General features: G+C 49.9%; 1 protein-coding gene across 5 annotated transcripts in view; it reads left to right on the top strand.

Moving 5' to 3' along the window:
* The window catches only part of TGFBR3 (transforming growth factor beta receptor 3), a 210,501-nt gene that overhangs the window by 172,089 nt on the left and 18,301 nt on the right, over positions 1-20,111 (top strand). For all 5 annotated transcript variants that reach the window (XM_021088720.2, XM_085020912.1, NM_001444391.1 and 2 more), the window contains 6 exon segments: positions 1,327-1,661; positions 2,065-2,217; positions 5,140-5,280; positions 5,432-5,590; positions 10,541-10,840; positions 14,024-14,144. In XM_021088720.2, coding sequence (XP_020944379.2) covers positions 1,327-1,661; positions 2,065-2,217; positions 5,140-5,280; positions 5,432-5,590; positions 10,541-10,840; positions 14,024-14,144 — 1,209 coding nt within the window.

Below are 20,111 nucleotides of genomic sequence, written 5' to 3' on the forward strand. Positions count from 1 at the left end.
AGTCCCAGCCCTGCCATGTGTTCACCATTTGGAAGTTGTCTAACCGCTAAGCCTCAGGTTCCTCCTCAATAACACGGGGAAACAGCAGGACCCACCTCACACGGTGGTCGCAAAGGTTTTTATCAGTGTAGACGCTAAAACCTCCCAAGCTCCGACTGGTTTTGGACTCACACAACTGTGCCATCCTTTTCAAAAGGAGTATTGAAGATGTCCTCTGACAAAGCATATTGAAGAAGAATAGTTTTTAAGCAAAGAACAAGTAAGAAAGACTATGGCAGAACACGGAGGGGGATCATATGGGAATCCGTCTTGCCCGAAGGCGTGAGTGAGTTTGCCTGGGCAACTTTTTCTTTGTTCCTTCGGGACCAGGTTCTAAAAGCCCAGGTGCCCAGACACACCTGCCAGAACTCAGCAGTCAGAAAGGAAAGAGCAAAGGAATTTTTTCTTTTTTTTTTTTAATGGTGCTTTCATTTATTTATTTATTTATTTTTGCTTTTTAGGGCCACACCCACGGCATGTGGAGGTTCCCAGGCTAGGGGTCCAATCGGAACTACAGCCTACACCACAGCTCATGGCAACGCCAGATCCTTAACCCACGGAACAAAGCCAGGGCTCGAACCTGCAACCTCCTGGTTCCTAGTTGGATTCCTTTCCACTGAGCAACAACAGGAACTCCGCCAAGTAATTTTAGAATACCAATATTATTTCATGAAATCTTTAGAGAAGCTGTTCTAAAAACTCTCTCCATTCAAGGGAAGTATCTCATTGGCAATTGAATGGAACAGTATTGTCCCACATAACATTCCACTGGTAGATTTTTATAGCCGGAGAACGTTAGAAATCACCGAATCCAGTGGTTCTTCATCTTGGCTGCCTGTTGGAATCAGATGGGGAGCTTTAAAACAGAACACTTGGGTACCACCCCAGAGAGCCCAGTTTTTTGTTTTCATTTTCGGGGTTTCATTTTGTGTTTTGACCTGGGGTGCAGCCTGAGCATAGGAATATATATATATATATTTAAGCTCCCAGAGCAATTTCAACATGCAGCCAAAGTTGAGAACCACTGATCTGATCCAACATCTTAATTTTACATACTGGGAAGCCAAGGCACAGAGGAGTGAGCCACTTAGCCAGAGGCACTCGGCCCACTAGGAAGACCTCCAGGACTGGAGTTCAGGCTTCCAGGCTCCTCGTGTCTTGTGGACGTTGCTTGTTAAGGGCGCCTTTACACCTGCCGCGCCTTGCCAGTCTGCCCTGTCGTCTCTCGTGGGGGCGACTGGGGCCTGGCCTCAAACGCTGATGCTTTGTCTTCTTCTCTCCCCGCAGAGGAGATGAGAGATGAGGAAGTCCACACCATCCCTCCTGAGCTCCAGATCCTGCTGGACCCTGGCGCCCTGCCTGTCCTGGACCACCCACCCATCCGGGGAGGGGGCGGCCGGCATGGAGGCCTTCCCTTCCCTTTCCCTGATATCCCCAGGAGGGGCCGGCAGGACGGAGGAAAAGACAGGCTCCCTCGGCCAAAGGACCCTGTTGTCCCCAGCATCCAGCTGCTTCCTGGTCCCAGAGAGCCCCAGGAGGCGCAGGGGAGCAGGGATGTCGCCCTGTCGGTCAGATGCGACAGTGAAAAGATGCTCGTAGCCGTAGAGAAAGATTCTTTTCAGGTTAGTGCAGGCCCTTAAAGCGAGACGGGCCTCCTCCCACCTTGCCTCCGTCTGCAGTAGTGGTTTCCCTCCAGCTCTTTCACTTTGAACCCGGGAGGTTTGATAGTGTTTTCTCAGTTGGACCGGCTCACTTCCCCTTGGCTGGGATTCTCACCCGGTTCCTGTTGTTCTCAGTGAGGGGGGTTCCAGAGCCTTGTGTGTCAATATTTTGCTGTCACATTTCCAAGGCCAACAAACACACTTCTTGGGCTGTTGAGCGATGGGGGGCTGGGAAGGCGTAAGCGGGGAGGGGAGACGCAGGCCCCCAGCAGCCTGTGCTTGGAAGAGCCGGCGAGATGTGTGCCCCATGTGCTGTGGGACTGCCTGGGGCCCGCCTCTCAGTCTTTGGTGGTTGTTGCTTTAGGCCAGCGGCTACCCCGGGCTGGAGCTGACCCTGTTGGATCCCATGTGCAAGGCCAAGACGAATGGCACGCACTTCATTTTGGAGTCTCCCCTGGACGGCTGCGGCACTCGGCACCGGCGGTCGGCCCCCGACGGAGTGGTGTACTATAACTCTGTGAGTGCTCGCCCCGCGCCAGAGCCTGGCCGGCTCTTGCTTGGAAATTAGTTTTCGGGTTCCGATGAAAGTGGAGGGCAGGTGCCCCAGGCTGAAGCGTCAGCTCGCAGCCAGATGGGCAGCACCTGGCCCTAAGCCCTTGTTTCTTTTGCTGCTGGTCCGTGGGAGCTGGGAGGCCCGTTTCTCGGCTGGCGCCCTTTCCCACCCTCCTTCCGTCTCCTGGTGGCAAAGGGCTCATGGCCAGGCGATGGTGACTTTCTGTGGCTCCGCTGTGGGACCAGATGGCCTGGTCCACATGACGGTGCAGCCAAGCCCGTGGGCTCTGAGTGAGCACCTGCGTACAGCTGCGCGGCCCAGGTCCGAGGCTCTCTGGCAGCAGGAGAGTCTTGTCGAGAAGTGGGGTGCCTCCCTCCCTCCTACACTGAAGAGCCCAAAGAGAGAAAGCTGCAGAGGGCCTTCGGGATTGTTAAATCTCTGTCTCTGAGAAAGCCCGGAGTTGATACCGTCTCCTCCTTTTGAAGTCACCTGGGCAGGGTCCTCAGACGCCCCCAGCGACAACCCTTTGCAGCAGGCAAAACCTTCCCCTTCCAGACAGCACTTCCGTCACTTCGTCTCAGTCCATTCTATTCAGCTAGAACCTATTCTTTTGTGTGTGTGTGTGTGTGTGTGTGTGTGTGTGTGTGTGTGTCTTTTTGCTATTTCTTTGGGCCGCTCCCGCGGCATATGGAGGTTCCCAGGCTAGGGGTCGAATCGGAGCCGTAGATACCGGCCTACACCAGAGCCACAGCAACGCGGGATCCGAGCCGCGTCTGCAACCTACACCACAGCTCACGGCAACGCCAGATCCTCAACCCACTGAGCAAGGGCAGGGACCGAACCCTCAACCTCATGGTTCCCAGTTGGATTCGTTAACCACTGCGCCACAACGGGAACTCCAGCTAGAACCTATTCTTACAGACGCAGACACTAAACAGTGAAGATTGAAAGAATGGGAGCATGAGATTTTGAAAGGACTGTAAAGTGATCGTTTGCAACCAGAGTTGTCCTTTTCCTGGTAGCAGTCAGGCTCACAGCTCGTGTGTCCAGCTTGGACAGGGCGTGTGCCTGCTCAGCGCCCTCCCCGGTTCCGGCCCAGGCCTGGAGGGCGGCAGCCACTGTTCATTCCGCAGATAGGCCTGACCCGTCGAGAGAGGGGACTGGCCATCCGGTCCGTGTGGCCCGTGTGGGGACTGAGTCTCCCGTGAGCCAAGCTTATTGTTCCTCAGATCATCTCCGAATGTTTGAGCTGGAAAGAACCTTGAGATGATCTCATTCGACTTCCTGCTTCGCAGGTGAGGAAATTGAACTCCAGGGAGTTCAGAGCCTTGCTTGGCCCTGAAGTGCTCCTGATTGGTGGAGCCAGGACTGAATCCAGCTTCCCGACCCTGACCCCTCGTGCACGAAGCTCGCCCCAGCGCTGGGCTGGAGCAGCTAACCTCCCTTCATTACTGGAATAACTTACAACCCTTGACCTGTGATGAGCACTTTCCTGCCAAAGCCAACGCTCCCTTTCTTGCCATTAGCCAGTTTTTCCGAATGTAGTGAATGTTGCAGATAATTGGTATCCTTGATTTTGGAATTTTAAACGTGTATCTCCATTAATGCCAATAAGAGGCCAGGGTAATTTGCATATTAAGTTAAAAGAAAAAAACGGGTCATCTGCCTCAGGAGAGCAAGGTGTAACCCTTCTTTTTCAAATGAGGATATCGAGAGCAGGTGATAACCTGGTTCGCTTCCGGTGCTCAGTGCTGTCTTTTGAGGACCTGGTAAGGGCTGGAGAGGCGGTCTCCCCTCAGTTCCCTTCCCTGTCTACGCTCTTCAGTGGCTAGTTTAATGGTTTCTTCCAGTTCTAATTGGTTTTCGGCAATTTTCACCTTCCCCATGTATTTACATTTTGCAATGTATTCAAAATCTAAGGAGGTGAGGCGAAAAATCAGACCCCAAAAGGCATAGCTGGCCAACACATGCAAAGAAATTAGGATTTTATTTATGGAGTCCTGGCCCTTAGGCAATTTTTTTCCATCTTATCTGGAACTAATCTAGAAGTAATTGTTTCAGCCAGCGTTAGGATGGAGGGTGGTGGCATGAAACGACGTTCTTTCCTGCATGTCTACACCATCGGAAGGTACTGGGGAAGCCGGGGGAGTGTAGGAGAGAGGCCAGGGGGGACTGGCTCAGCGGGAATCCTGAGTCCCTTTGCTTCCAACACAGGCCAGACTTTATCAGCCTCGATGGATACAAGTAACACGAGCTCCTTGGATTCGCTCCATCGTAGTGCGTCTTAGAGTCTGCAATATAAGGAGATCCCATGGACACCCCTACAGTACTTGCGGGCCTGTTGCCAACCCCATCCAACCCCATTCCAGTGTCAGGTGTTTTCCCACCATTTAAGATTACTTATGTTTTCTCCCAGGGGAAAATACATATTTTAGTTTAAATCCTCATTTAAATATGCATTGAGCTTCTTCATTTTCATCTCTTTGAGAAGGAAATCGTAAAAAAAATTTGGTTTTTTTTTTGGAGTTCTCGTCGTGGTGCAGGGGAAATGAATCTAACTAGGAACCACGGCCTCGATCAGTGGGTTGAGGATCCGGGGTGGCCGTGAGCGGTGGTGTAGGTCGCAGATGCACCCCGATTCCCCATCCCGTGTGGCTGTGGCCGTGGTGTAGGCTGGCGGCTGCAGATCAGATTGGAGCCCTAGCCTGGGCACCTCCGTGTGCCACAGGTGCGGCCCTAAAAAGCAAAAAACAAAGCAAACAAACAAAACTTGGGTTGTTTTTTTTAAAGTCAGATTTTCAGTGTGCCTCTGGTGTTTTGTGGGGGTCACCGAGCGCCTGTGACTTGGGGTTTTTCTGACCCTGTGTGCACTGTCCTGCCTTTTAGATCGTCATCCAGGCGCCGCCCTCGGGGGACAGTAGCGGCTGGCCAGAGGCTTATGAGGACTTGGAGTCCGGTGATAACGGATTTCCAGGGGACGTGGACGAAGGCGACGTGGCCCTCTCCAGCCGGCCGGAGCTCGTCGTGGTACGTGTGTGTCTGCAGCAGGTGGTGTGTGAAGCAGGCTGTCTGTCTGGTTGCTTTCAGCCGGGGCGCGTGGGAAAATCGAATCACCTGCGACGGGCCCCAGGTCGGGGAGCTGCAAGCTAACGCTTCGTTTGCCTGGTTTCTTCCCCAGTTTAACTGCAGCCTGCGGCCCGCCAGGCATCCCAGCAGAGCCCAGGACCCACCCACCAGAAACGTCACTTTCAGCATGGACCTCTACACCACGGACCTCTTTCTAGCGCCCGCCCAGGGCGTCTTCTCTGTGGCCGAGAACGGACACGTGTATGTGGAGGTGAGAGCCCCCTGTCCGCCCCGGCTGTCAGCTCATCGTGGCCGTGTCACAGCTCCCAGACGGGAGTGAAGACGGCTCTTCCCGCCCCTCCCCTCGGCCCTGACCTGCTCCGGGTGAGGGCCGGGCTCAGAACCTGCTTCCAGGTTGATTTCCAACCAAAGCAGGACCTTTCAGGATTCAGTTATGGTAAACGGAGAGAGTATTTTATACATGAGTGGATGCTTGTTAAAAAAAAGAAATCGGCCCTGTGAATTCTCGTAAAGCCCTGTCCTAGCGTTTTTGAAGCAGTTGTTTAGTAGTTACAGCATCAGAGTTAACCAAAGACTATTTCGTACCACCTCACATATTATCTTTTATTTTATTTTATTTTTGTCTTTTGTCTTTTTAGGGCCGCACCAGTGGCATATGGAAGTTCCCAGGCAAGGGGTCGAATCGAAGCTACAGCTGCCGGCTTCCACCACAGCCACAGCCACGCCAGATCCGAGCCGTGTCTGCAACCTACACCACAGCTCACGGCCACGCCGGATCCTTAACCCACTGAGCGAGGCCAGGAATCGAACCCGCAACCTCATGGTTCCTAGTCGGGTTCATTACCACAACAGGAGCCACAGCAGGAACTCCTCATATCATGTTTTAAATAGTGCGCGCTTTTGAGTGAAATACTGTGTGCTACCATATCTCATAAAAAATGTTTTTATCTAGGTCATTATCCAAATGTATCTATAAATGTATTAAAACTGTTTCTGTGTAGAACAGTAATAATCACACATAAGGTACATGTGTGGAATGTCTACAAAACTATTGGACAGCGGTGCTGACAACAACAGCTCACGTTTATTGAAGAGTCTTTTGTGCCCAGCTCAGCCCTAAGTATTGTAGTCATCTACGCTTGGAAGCAATTCTCTGAAATAGGACTAAATCAGTATTCTCATTTTCTGGATGAGCAGTGGAAGCACAGAGTTGTCTAAGGTCACATGGTGAGTACCTAGCAGCGTTCAGAGTCAGGGTTCATCCTCGGGTCGCCTGGCTCCAGAGCCCACCCCGTTATCCGCTGGAGGCTCTTGTTTGTCCTCAAAGGGCCGTATGAGGAGGGGGGAAGCCGTAACCTCTTAGCAGGGCAAAGATCCGGGCTCCCAGATTCTAGGGACGATAAATATCCTTTTGGCCCCAGGAGGTCGGCTGGTTTTACAGGAACGTTGCCCCTGGCCGAGCTGGTTTGGGTTCTCTGCTGCAAGCTGGTGTCTCCGTCACCGGGAGAGGTGAGAAGCCTAAGGGCTGAAATGGGTACAGCCACGCATTAAAAGTGGCTTCGGTGCACATCCTTCTATTGAAAAAAACAGATAACGCTCGTTTGTACTGACTCTGGGACGGAGCCTGCGGCTCTGGACATTTTCCTGGGTCGTCTCCTCTTTTTTGATCCCTCTTCTGAGAGACCTTCTCTTTCTGGGGGTGTCCCCGCGCAGAGGCCTCTCCTTGTCCTGCTTTTCCAGCTGCACCGTCCATAGGCACATTGGTCAGTGGCTGTCTTATGCTGTGGATTTTAGGGGTGCTGCTTAATTCCAGTCTGTTCTTTTCCAGATGGGTGCCTGGCCTTGCCAATGTGTGGCTTTGCTGCCTTAGGCTAATCAGTGGCCAGTCTTTCTCGTGTCTCCTACCCGGGTAGCCTGGGTACTTTGAGTTTAACCCCCATCTCCCCCCATCCCCACCCAGTGCTGGCTTACTTGAAGTATGTTTTCTTTTTCATTCGTATTTTCCCATTTATATATCATCTCTATTGTTCATCATTAAATTTAATCAAAGACATGGTCAAGTGATTAAAAAAAATTTTTTTTGCTATACCTTTTTTTTTTTTTTTTGTCTTTTGTCCTTTTAGGGCCACACCCACATCATATGGAGGTTCCCAGGCTAGGGGTCGAATCGGAGCTGTAGCCACCAACCTACGCCAGAGCCACAGCAATGCCAGATCCGAGCTGCGTTTGCGACCTACACCACGGCTCATGGCAACACCAGATCCTCAACCACTTAGCAAGGCCAGGGATCGAACCTGCAACCTCCTGGTTCCCAGTTGGATTCGTTTCTGTTGTGCCACAATGGGAACTCCGTGCTATATCATTTTAATTAATTAATTTATTTATTTTTAAAATTAAAGTGCAGTTGATTTACGGTGTTGTGTCAGCTTCTGCTGTGCAGCAAAGTGACCCAGTCACCCACCATTTAAAATATCATGTACACAGAAGAGAATCTGGGGGGACAGAAGGGTTTAGGATGCTTTATTTTAAAGTGACTTTAAAACACTTAAAATGTGGGAGAAAATTTGTAAATACTTTGCTAAATAGGATAGCAGCTGTGCCTAGTCTTTGCTTCCCAGTTTGGGCTCCACTGGTGATAAGATTTTTTTGTTTTTATTGGGGGGGGGGATAATAAGTCAAACTTACTAAAGCCTTGACCTGGTCTAAAGAACTATTTTCCAGTTTCTTCTCCCAGCCATCCCATCATACCCCCTTCCAGAATCTTCTGCTCTCTCTAAATCATAGTATCAAGACATTATCAGTTTTGCCACCTGGTCTGTGGTCACCACGGGGGAACAGTTGGCTGTTTTTCTTTTAGTTTGTCTTGGGGAATTTTTAAGAGTATTTATAACCTCCCCCCAAATGTAAATCTGGAATAGCACCACCACTAATAGGTGACATTTATTAACCAGCAGGGAACTGTGTTATTTGCTGGTAGCTTTGGCCGTGCAGGTGCACTGGTAGGTGCTAGTGACCTGGTCCTGGGGGTGGGGTCGGGCAGAAACTGAGGTTTGGCGCTCACAGCGCGAGAGCAGCAGCGCCTGCGGTTTCCCTGGGCTGGTCTCACCCCAAAGCCTGGGCTTCGGCCACTCCCCATTTCCAGACCACTTCAGAGTGAATTTTGACAAGACTTTTTTCCTCTCAAACAACGTTTGGGGATGCGCTGGACGTAGAAGCCGTTGCACTGCCTGCATTTTTGAGATTAGCGAAAAGGTGTGCATGTCTTCTGTCACATTTTCCACTGCGGGTCTGAGTTCATGGTTAAGGGCACTTTTTAGTAAGTAGAGACGGTGCGATTTGCCATTTTTCCAGGATAAAACATCTACATTTTCAGAAATAGTGTAAAAAAAGGAAGCGTGACTATATGGACTACCAAACCCTCCTTCTGGAAGGACTTCTTACCAGGCACCCTCCCCTCCCTGGCCACGTCTTGAGCCGCTTGAATTGGCCCCGTAGCTCTAGTGAAACAGTGACGGGAAGATGGACGTGCATTCCGAAGACCATGGTTTTACCCAGTATTTGCCAGACGTGATCTTGCCCAAGTCGTCTGTCCTGTGCGTTCAGGTCCTCCTCCATGTATGAGATGAAGACGGAAGTGTTTATGCGTAAGATTGTTCTCAGGGTGTAAGCCTTAAGGCACAACAAAATGACACGGTCACAGTCAGCTTCCTGTTGAGCATCTTGGAGTTAACCACATAGGAATCTTCCTAAATAGAGCCGTGGACTGCAAGCCCCCGCGGCCCCGGGACTTCCCCTGGGCATCTCAGAATGAAACGTGTGTTTATATCTTCATGCCTCTGAAAGGGTTCTGGGGTTACTGGCCTGTGGTTAAGCACCAATGTTCTTTCTAAAGCGTTTAAGTTTATTTTGATCCTTAGTTGAGTCAAGGAATGAGGCAATAGAGGCGACAGGCCGGTCACCCAGGGAGCCCTGTGTCACCAGATGGAGAGCCCGGTGGGGGTCGGGGATTTGAGCTGAGTTCAGGCGAGCAGAGATGTGCATTCTGTGTACACTTGGCCAAACACGACTTCCTGTTTCTAAAGAAAAGAACCTTAACCAGCTTTGGACGCAGCCGCACAAATGTTCTGCAAGAGGGAGGAGCGTCGAGGAGTCGGAAACGTTCCTGATGAGATTTCCCTGAAAATACCCTTGGGCTTAAAGAGTGACGGGGGAGTACTTGGCAAGGTCTGGTGTGGCCCTCTGAGCAGCTGGGACACTTGGCCAGGCCCCCGACGGCCGCCAGGCTGCACCTTTCCCCAGTCCAGCCCCGGAGCACCTCTGCTGCTTCCCCACGAGGCCGGATTCTAGAAGGAGCTACGGCTTTCCTGCACCGTTTAGGCTCACGCTGACCTGCTGCCGTTGAGACACTTGGGCTTCCCTGACCAGCCTAAATAGAGTCTGCTTCTGTCCTTTATTTTTTGAGTAAATTTTAAGAAGCGCTTGCCTGACACGTGATACACTATTATGACACCAGGGCCTTTGCCTGTGGGGGTTTTATTTATTTTGGAAAATCCACTTTTTTAAATGTTAATGATTTTTATTTTTTTCCATTACAGCTGGTTTACAGCATCCTGTCAGTTTTCTACTGTACAGCAAGGTGACCCCGTCACACATACATATATACATTCTTTTTCTCCCATTGTCATGCTCCATCATAAGGGCCTAGGTATAGTTCCCAGGGCTGTACCGCAGGATCTCATTGCTAATCCATTCCACAGGCAACCGTTTGCATCTGCTAAGCCCAGATTCCCAGTCCGTGCCCCCTCCCTCCCCCTTCCCCTCGGCATCCACAAGTCTGTTCTCCACGTCCAGGAGGAAAATCCACTTTAGGTGCATTGAGGCGCTTTTATTTTTATTTCCCAGGGGACTTAGGAGGGGTCGTAAAGACTTATTTGTATCTTGTATTAGAATCTTTCAGGCTGGCACTGGAACAAAGTAGAAATAGTTCACTCTTGTCATCCCTGTCACGTTTAAATGGGGACCTTCTCTTTCTTCAACCAGCGTATGTTGCTTCTGTCATTAGAAAGAAGACTCTATAAGTATGTTATGACCATCCAGTAGCATCTCTCATCGGAAGGGCGGCGTTGGTACGTCACCCTTGTGCCTAGACGGATGCTGAGATGCTAACCCGTTGCCGATCCATCGTTCTGTGCTGTTGCAGGTGTCTGTTACCAAGGCCGACCAAGAACTGGGATTTGCCATCCAAACGTGCTTCATCTCCCCGTACTCGAACCCGGACAGGATGTCTGACTACACCATCATCGAGAACATTTGCCCGAAGGATGAATCCGTGAAATTCTACGATCCCAAGAGAGTCCACTTCCCCATCCCACAGGCCGAGACAGATAAGAAACGATTCAGCTTTGTTTTTAAGCCCGTCTTCAACACGTCCCTGCTCTTTCTGCAGTGCGAGCTCACGCTGTGTACCAAGAGGGAAAAGGAGCCCCAGAAGCTGCCTAAGGTGAGTGGCTTCGTCCACGGGTACCGCTATTTTGACATTTTTAGGTGCATGTGTGTGGCGGCGGGGGGACCTCCAGAGACGTCGAATCACAGCTGACTGCAGGTTGAGGTTTTTGATTTGGGACCTGCCCAACTGAAGTAATAAAGTCTGTGTGAGCAGGGGACTGTGCGTTTTATGGAGTCTTAGAGAATAAATCCTGACAGTGTGATGTTTTTGTTCCAATGCATGCTACTCAGTAGTATCTTGCAGATGATAAATCAAGACTGTTTTCCATTGAAGGAGAGCTCTGGCTTTATCTTCGCTTTTCAGATAGCGTGCGATGCCAAGAGTGTGGAGAGCCGAAGGCCGAGCTCAGTGTGAGGGTTCGTTTTTCCAGGTCCCACTGCGATTTGTATTTGCAGTTGTTTTTTGACCTTCTCCGTGTGAGTTATAAGGTTGACTTGTCTCCTGAGGGCTTCTAAGGGAAACGAACAAATACTTTAATTTTTGTGGGTTTCACATCGGTTCGTCATGTTTGCCTCATGTCACTCCCTGCATGGAACCAGGATGTTCTGTTGCCACAACAGAAATCAGAGCCCTTTGACCTGCTGGCGTGGCCACGGTAGGGGGTCTGCAGGGTGGTTACCTCATGCTTTGGGCCTTGTGCCCAGAGGGTGTCGTCTGCTGCAGTTTTGTGCCTGTGATCTGCCACGATTATGTATAATTTCATACAGGCATTTATTCTTTTTAAATATCTTGCTCGGCGTCAGCCTACTTCTAATCCTTTCATAGTCACGTCTCAATCAATGTCTGAAAGTCTGATAATTGAGCTGTATCATTGGACCTGTGTGAATGGAATTCTCTCGCCTCATATAGAGGTTATAAGAAATAGGTGTAGAGGTAGAAGGAAAAATGATTATTGGGCAGATTACTATTTATTTGCATTCTTTTTACATTTTTTTTTGGCCTCACCCATGGCATGTGGAAATTCCCCCACCAGGGATTGAACCTGAGCCACTGCGGTGACAATGCCAGCGCCTTAACCTGCTGAGTTACCAGGGAGCTCCTGGATGGATTACAATTGATCCAAATTCCTTGCACTATTATGTTCCCCTGAGCGTCCATTTCTCCATAAGACCACAGGAAACTGTAATACACGTGAAAATACAGCAAAGCCCATCACAGTCCTTAGGGAACATGTGTCTGTGAGGTGATTTAGGCTCTGTTCTTTCGGTTGCCTTTGGAGACTCCGGGGCCTTAGCCCGTGTGCCTTCACGTGCAGTGGCCATCCAGGTGCAGTGTGGTGGACAGGCGGTGGAGAGGCTTGCGGAGCTGCACGCGTGCTGTGGGGCCAGAGGGTAGCTTTTAGGAGTTAGGATCTACGAGGGGAGGCCTGGCAGTGACCAGGGGTCTTCAGTGATGCCTGTGGCCGTCACCTTCTCGTGAGCCTGGCCTGTGGCAGTCCGGCTTCCGAGTGTGTTCATCTGTAATTAGTCCTAAGATTTCCTTCCAGAACATTCAGAGGAGAGCTCCAGTCCCAGGGGATGATATGGGACATGACCCTAAACCTGAAGTCACTGTTCATGCCCGAGGCAAAAGCTCGTGCGGGAAGAGCGTGGCGGCCGAGCAGGCAGGTCTGCTGCTTAGTGACCGGCCTGCAAGCAAGTCCCTGACCTCTGACCTCTCAGAACCCGCTTGGCCTCGTCTGGACCATTGATGCAGCTGTACTGCCTCCTTCCTGGGGGAGGGGCCGGCGAGACCACATGCGGAGCTGTCACCCCTGCTCCCTGTTTGCCGCCTACGGGTGATAGTTCCACATTTCTCGGAGTACTTTCTGTGACAGTGGACAGAGCCAGAGAATCTTTTTTTTTTTTTTTTGCTTTTTAGGGCCACACCTGCAGCATATGGACGTTCCCAGGCTAGGGGTCGAATCGGAGCTGCATCTGTGACCTGCAGCACAGCTCACAGCAACACCAGATCTTTAACCCACGGAGTGGGGCCAGGGATGGAACCCACGTCCTCATGGATCCTAGTCGGGCTTGTTACCACTGAGACATGATGGGAACTCCCAGAGCCAAAGAATCTTCTGGGAAGCGTTCTCAAAGATCATTGGGTCCAACCCTGCCCATTGCTGACCAAGTCGAGGCTGCAGAGCTCCGTGTCTTGCCTCGGGTCCTGCAGTAAGTCTGTCGTAGAGTCAGAGACTCTTGTTTGACCGGAGAACTAGCAGGAAAGTAAGAAGGCGTTTCTTAAAATGAAGTCTTTTCAGTAATGATTCCTTTCCATGGAAAAGCCTTTGTTTCCCTTTACCAGAGGGCTGTTATAAAGGCTTTTCTTGTTTGTTTTGGTTTTATTGGGGGGTGGGGGCAATTTTCCTTCATGCCGCTCAGAGCAACAGTGACAGTAGGGCTGCAAGTCTTTGGTCTTTTGTGATTGGAAAAGCCGGAAGCTAATTAAGTTTACGGGGTGCCTGCTGTCTATAGACATTTAAAATCCTTCGTATATTTCCTCTTCCAACAAAAGGGAATGATTGTCCTTGACATTGGAGGTTCCCCTATTGATGAAAGAGGCAAAAGGTAATGGACTCTGCTCCTACGTTTAAGGAACAGCTACCCCAGGCTTGGGCGTGAGAGCTGTACGTTTGGAGCCTTAAAACAGCTAGAAACAGCTGATCGCAGGGCCTCCGCACCTGGGCACAGCTCCCCAGGACTTTATTTGGGAACATTAAAAGCAGATGACCCTGGCAAGCTTCCTTTCGCATGACCCTCGACCAGGATTAAAAAATCAAACACACTCGACAACATGATTATCGTTTTGGACAACAAATGCAAAAATCTGTCACCCTCGTAATGCAGTACATGCAGTTTCCCACAATCACAAATCACAGACATGAGCCGTTGATGCGACGCCAGCTTGGTGACGGGCCAACATTCGTCATATAGTTTCTTTATTTTTCAGACCAAATAAACGCTAAAACCTCCCGTTGTTTTGTGGGAAGCCGTCCAGCAATATTTGCATCTTTAAGCGCAGCTGAGAACACACTGGGGCTGCTCCCATCTCCCTGGTTGTTTGTGGTTCTTTCAAAGCCACCCCAATCTCCTGTTTTGCTGGGTAAACCGCTGTGGGCGGTCCGCTCAAGGGCCGCGGGGCACCCGGGACGCTGTGGGCCTTCTGGGTGACCTGCTCTGCTCGGCTTCTCTGCAGTGCGTGCTGCCCGATGAAGCCTGCACCTCGCTGGACGCCTCCATGATCTGGGCCATGATGCAGAATAAGAAGACCTTCACCAAGCCCCTGGCCGTGATCCACCACGAAGTGCAGTTCAAAGGTGCGTAGCGGGGGCTCGTCAGAGAGGAGGGCCTGCGGGCTCCTCCTGTAGGAGCCCCACTGCTCTAAGGCCAGGTCCGGGTTGATGCACAAGGTAAATTAATGACCGGTTAGCGACTTTAGAAAAGGGTTCGTTGCCCAAGGAGCCTTTTCCTTAGTTGCTTCTCCTGCTGCCATGCGGTTAGCGCTGCATTTGCAGATGAGTTCCTCTTTAGCTCTGAGATCAGAGTCCAGGTTGACGGTCACAGTGTCACTCTTGCGTGCAGATGGGCAGGAGAGGGTTGTAGAGTTCCCTCGGGGATTGCAAGTCCCCAGCGCATCGCCCCGTCATCTGCCGGCTAAAGCCGCCGCAGGGCTTTGTCAAGGTCGCGTGCCTGGGGGGGGCAGGTACGATGTTGGTGAACACTGTGCCTTTTGGTGTCTCGGGCGGAAGGGAGGTCAAGGAGCATTGTTCAAAGGTGTCACTGTCCCCGCTAGCCGGCAGTGGGCCTTCGCCGCTCTCCCCTCCAGTCTTGGAGTGTCTTTTTCTTGATCTGGAGAAGGAGGGATTTGGACCAGATGTGACCCCCAGGGGCCCGTTCAGCTGAAACGCTCCACGAGACTGTTCGAAGGATCACAACAAGTTTTCACGCGTCTCCCGGCCGTCCTAAAGTTGGTGTGAAATGCGCAGATTCGATGTGTATTGGTTCCTCACCCATGTTTTTGTGGTGGTTGTTTGTTTTACTTCATTAGTTGGTTTCCAACCATTTGAAACAGTTATAACAGCCTCTGTCTTCCTGTAGATGGATTGCCCAAAGGGTTAGTTAATTAGGTCCAGGGAAAGGAATAAGACTAAATTCATTGTGTCGCAAAGTGTATCATGATGGGACAACAGCTGGCTCAGTTTTGTGCTCTGGAAGTGGTTTCACAACAGCAGCAGCCAACTCGGACTGCATCTGTTCCTCTTACCTATTTTGAGAGAGGTAATTCTGCAGCTCATTGCAGGCAGCAGCTTGCTTTTCCCTATGCCAGACAATGATCAGGCATTCATATTGCAGCAGTATAACTTCCAGTAATTCATTCATTCTTCTTTTAAGTCTGGTGGTATTTTTCTAAGTAATTCCTCTTGTAAATTAGGTAATTACTTTTATTTAAACTTAGAGTGTAATTATCCTGAAAGTTCAATGTTTTCTTTATATAAAAGTCCAAGAGGAAAGTTTGACTGAATATCAAAGCAATTTCATGAGATTTGCTAATTGAGACTAGATTTTAGTGGAGAAGCATGTGGCGAAGAGAGTTTATTGCTTAGATTCGTTAAACAAATTGAGAAGGTTAGACTGTAGGCAGGTTCCCAGGGGCTGAATGCAAATATGCTTTCTGACTTTACATCAAACTCGGTAGGTTTTCTGGGCTTTATGAGTGACTCCTCTTTTATGTTTATTTTCCTTTGACTCTAGAAACCCTTCTGCTCCATGCAGGCTCCTGGAGTCTGTGCTGTTTCCCTCTAACGCTCAGAGCACTGGCATAATCATTTATAAAGGGAATATGACCATTTGCCTGATAGCATTGGTTTATTTGAAAAACAGCCGGATGGTGCATGTTCTTCCGGCTGGTGAGCCTGTGTGTTACCGAGTGAGATTCAGATCCTCTCGGAGCTCGGGCAGTGGGCAGATCTCTTCGTGGGAATGACTTGGGGTAAAAACGTCCCAACCCGTGGGATGGTTTCCTGCCCTCTTACCTCGCAGGTGCTCTTTGCAGACCACGCCAGCCTGTCGCTCTCCCTGCCCATTTGCTCGTTCCTATTTCTCCACCCTCGGGTCGTCTGGGCAGCAGATGGAGGCTCTGGTTGTCCACTTCACAGCCAGCCAGAGGGCTCTCCGAGGCTCCCACATGTGCGAGGTGGTGTTTCTTCCTTCTGTGGTCGGGAAGAATGGGCCACCAAGACGAAAAGAATCCTGGAGCCCTCCTCTGGGGATCGTCTCTCTAGAGGGACGCCCCTGAGCTCTGCAGTGCATCTTTGCCACCTTGGGTCTCTCGGTCCCTTGGGGACCAGCATCGGGTTATCGTTCTCTAGATGCTTAAACGTTCAGTAGTAGAAGATGACGCTGGTGGTAAAGTGCTGGTGACGGCGGTGATGACCGAGATGGTCTAACGTTGACTGAGCATCTACCCGGAACAAGGCCCTGGGCTGACTGCTTCCTGCGTATAATAGTATTGCAGGGGGAGGGCGAGGCAGTGGGAGGGCCCGGGAATTGGGGGTTAATAGATGCAAACTATTGCCTTTGGGATGGATTAGCAAAGAGATCCTGCTGTACAGCACTGGGAACTCGATCTAGTCACTTAGGACGGAGTGTGATCGTGGGAGAACAAGAATGTACACATGTAGGTGTGACTGGGTCACCTTGCTGTACAGTAGAAAATTGCCAGACCCCTGTAAATCAGCTATGAGGGGGAAAATAAAAATCATTAAAAAAAAAAAATAGTGTTTCATCCACCCGGCCCCTCTGTGAGGCAGGTGTAGTGTAGAGCAAAGCTGAGTGACTTGGCCAAGGTCACGCCACATATAAACAAGCGGTGGCTCTGAGATTCGGATCCAGGAAAGTTGATTCCGGAGCCTGTGCTCCGGTCTAACGTTGACTGAGCATCTACCCGGAACAAGGCTCTGGGCTGACTGCTTCCTGCGTATAATAGTATTGCAGGGGGAGGGCGAGGCAGTGGGAGGGCCCGGGAATTGGGGGTTAATAGATGCCTTTGCCTATTAAAGCCTTTGCCTCGTCCTCGGTGGAGGGAGATTCTAGTTTCTAATAAAAACTGCAAGCAGCGTAGCCATCCACCCGCTCATCCCATCTTCCCGCCCCTCCCGTGTTCACGCCAGGGCACACGAGGTGGCACCCAGACGACGGGCAGTAACGCACTGAAAAGCAGACGAAGAATCTTAGGAGGAAAGTCTGTTCCCTCCAAAGGGTTAAGATGTTGGGAAACATGGAGACTGTTTTAAGACGTGTTAGAGTTCAGGACTTTGGGACTCGACTTTGAATTGTGACTTTGAATTGTCACTCGCCCCAAAGCCCAGGAAACACGAATAGTTAATGCATATGATGGTTTATGGCAAAACAATTAAAATAGTTGAGGTGGTGCCATCCTATCATATTTTCTGAAATATTTTGAAGTACAGGCATGTTAGGGCTGTTTGCTTGGGGTGCTGTGACTACTTTTTACAGCACTTGAGAGCACCTGGGCTTACATAATAAAAATGATTACACCACGTCAGCGATGATTTTTTTTTAAAACGGTGAAAAAGTCATCACTTCTCTGAAATTTAGCACACATGTGCAAAAAAAAAAAAAAAAAATGGGCACAAAGGAACATCCCCCAATGTGCCATGATTTATATGCAATCTATAATTCTTAGCAAGGTAAGTGTTCAAAATCCTGACTTTTCTCCATATTTCCAGCACATAACTTTTTAAAAATTAAAGCGTGCTCAGGATAGCACCTGGCATATCATGGGGACGCCATAAATGTCACATTTCCTTTCCTTCCTCTTAACGTCTCAGCCAAACTAAGGTTTTTTTTTTTTTTTGGTGAGGGGGGCAGGATTAGAAGGGAGTGGAAGGGAAAGTTGTGAATGTCAACTGGAAATTAATCCAAGAGAGGCGTTGCTTTTTGGAACACATTTGATTTTTCCAGAACAAAAATACACTAAAGCACCAGCTAGGTCTTATCCTCAGGCTGAGGTAGAGATGAGGGGAGCTGAGGAGAAAGATGCTAGAAATGCCTAATTAGCAGACCAAGACTTTTATCTCTACCCCGTAAGGGAGAGGCATCATAGGGATTTTTTTTTTTTTTTTTTTTTTGTCTTTTTAGGGCCACACCCGAGGCATGTGGAGGTTCCCAGGCTAGGGGTCAAATCGGAGCTGCACCTGCCAGCCTCAGCCACAGCCATAACAACACCAGATCCAAGCCACATCTGAGACCTACGCCACAGCTCCCGGCATCGCTGGATCCTTAACCCACTGAGCGAGGCCAGGGATCAAACCTGTGTCCTCATGGATCCTAGTCAGGTTCGTTTCTGCTGAGCCACGATGGGAACTCCGTAGGGGTTTTTTTTAATTCAATGTGCTTTACAGTTTGAAAATTTTTTACTTTCGAAAATGTCAAATATAAACAGAAGTAGAATACTAGAATGAACTCCCACAAACCCTTCATCTGGTTTCAACAGTTATCAGTTCATGGCCAGTTTTGTTTTATCCCTTCCTGTCCCTGGATTGTTTTGAAGGAAACCCTGACATTTCATGTTATCGGTGCCTGTTCCAGTATGCACCTCCAAAAGCTGAGACCCCCTCACGAGATCTCCAGTAGGAAACCCATCGATGCTTCCCTTAGGAAGACGGCGCTGAAAGCGTCGTGGAGGTGGAGTCGCTAGGATCTTATGCAAGAATAAGATACACGTGACCTTTATGGTTATTTAGTCCCAAAATGTTTCTTGAGGTCCTATTATCCGCTAGGTGTGTCATAAGCAGATTTCCTTATTGCTGAGGCCTTTGCAGTCTAATGCACGACTGATGCTTTGGGGCTGGACCACTCTTTGCTGTGGGGTGTTGTCCTGAATCATAGGCTGTCCAGCAGCATCTCTGGCCTCTACCCGCTAGATGTCCTTAGCAAACCCTTCCACCTCCGGCTGTGCCAACCCAGATTGCGTCTGGACATTTCCAGAGGTCCCTTGTGAGAGGGGAGTAGGCAAAATCACCCCCAGGTGAGAACCGCTCATGTAGTAAAATCATATGCAGAAAAGTGAACAGGCGATTGCCGTGAGTACCGCAACTACCGAAAGAACCCAGAGAAGGGAGTCGTTTACAGCGCAGTTCGGGTTGCTAAGAACTGCGTCTTCCATGGCCTGCACAAGGTTTATCTCCCCACCCTTCCCTCTGGGCCACATACCAATAGATGTGGGCACCAGGTAGACCCCTCATTTCCTTGTGGGCCTGCCCAATCCTGCCATGCTCAGGAGAACGGAATTGAAAGCTGGAGGCCAGAAGCTGAGGTCCGTTCCTCGTGCACAACCCCAGGAATAAACCTTTTAGGAAAACCACGCCTGACGATCACAGGAGGGGAACCTTGGTTCTAGAGGCAGAGACCGAAGTTTGCTCGGCGTATAGGAAAAGATTGAACTCAGCGTGCTGGTGATGGTTTGTTCTTTCTGTAAAGAAATCTTTATTGTTAAAATTCTCTTTACAGCCACAGCTAGGATTCCTTCCTTACCGTCTTACCCTAAACCAAAAGTAAATATCGCGCTGTCCACTCTTTTCCTCTCGGCATGCCAGCTCGATTAGAGGGTTCCGGTGGGGATCCAACTATTTTCGTTCTACTCGGGTTATTGGGAATTTTGGAACGCAACTGCTAGAGGATAAAATCCGTTAACCTCGGTTCTGCAGCTTGTGCTTGTTATTGTTGCTGCACAGAGATCACGGAGGAACCTCAGCCCTGGGGAAATATGCAAGAACTGGTTCTGCTGAGGCCTGGGAGAAGGCCCCTCTTTGGGGTGGGGTAAGAGGATTAGGTCATCACGTGAAGCCATTAGGAATTTTAAAACAATTCCGTCTATCACAGAGGCCTTGCTGTAAAACCTACCTTCATACATATGTGCGGTCTTCTGGGGGGGGGGCATTATTTAAAAGCCCTTGGGGGTTCTGAGTGCCAGGGTTTAGCTCTGGGTGCTTGTTTGGATGGAACGCTTCCCACAAGTGTGTGTATTTCTCGCATGAGGAACGCTAGAGAGACCTTTAAGTGCCTTTGAACTTAGTTCAGCCTATCAAACCACTACTTCTTGAAAAGAGGAGCATTTTGTGGCTAGAGACCCCTCCTTCATAGGACTCTTGGGAGTTTAAAATGAGAAAATGTAAGGGAAGCTTTTGTCGATTGTAAAACACTGTACAACTGTGCAAGTGTAAGGCGTCCCTGTTGTCACTTTCTTGCTGCCAACGAGGCAG

Source organism: Sus scrofa, chromosome 4 (assembly GCF_054392235.1).
Source record: "Sus scrofa isolate SSC_HxYL_T2T_F1_AM1 chromosome 4, Sscrofa_HxYL_maternal_Yorkshire_Landrace_v2.0, whole genome shotgun sequence".
Lineage (NCBI taxonomy): Eukaryota > Metazoa > Chordata > Mammalia > Artiodactyla > Suidae > Sus > Sus scrofa.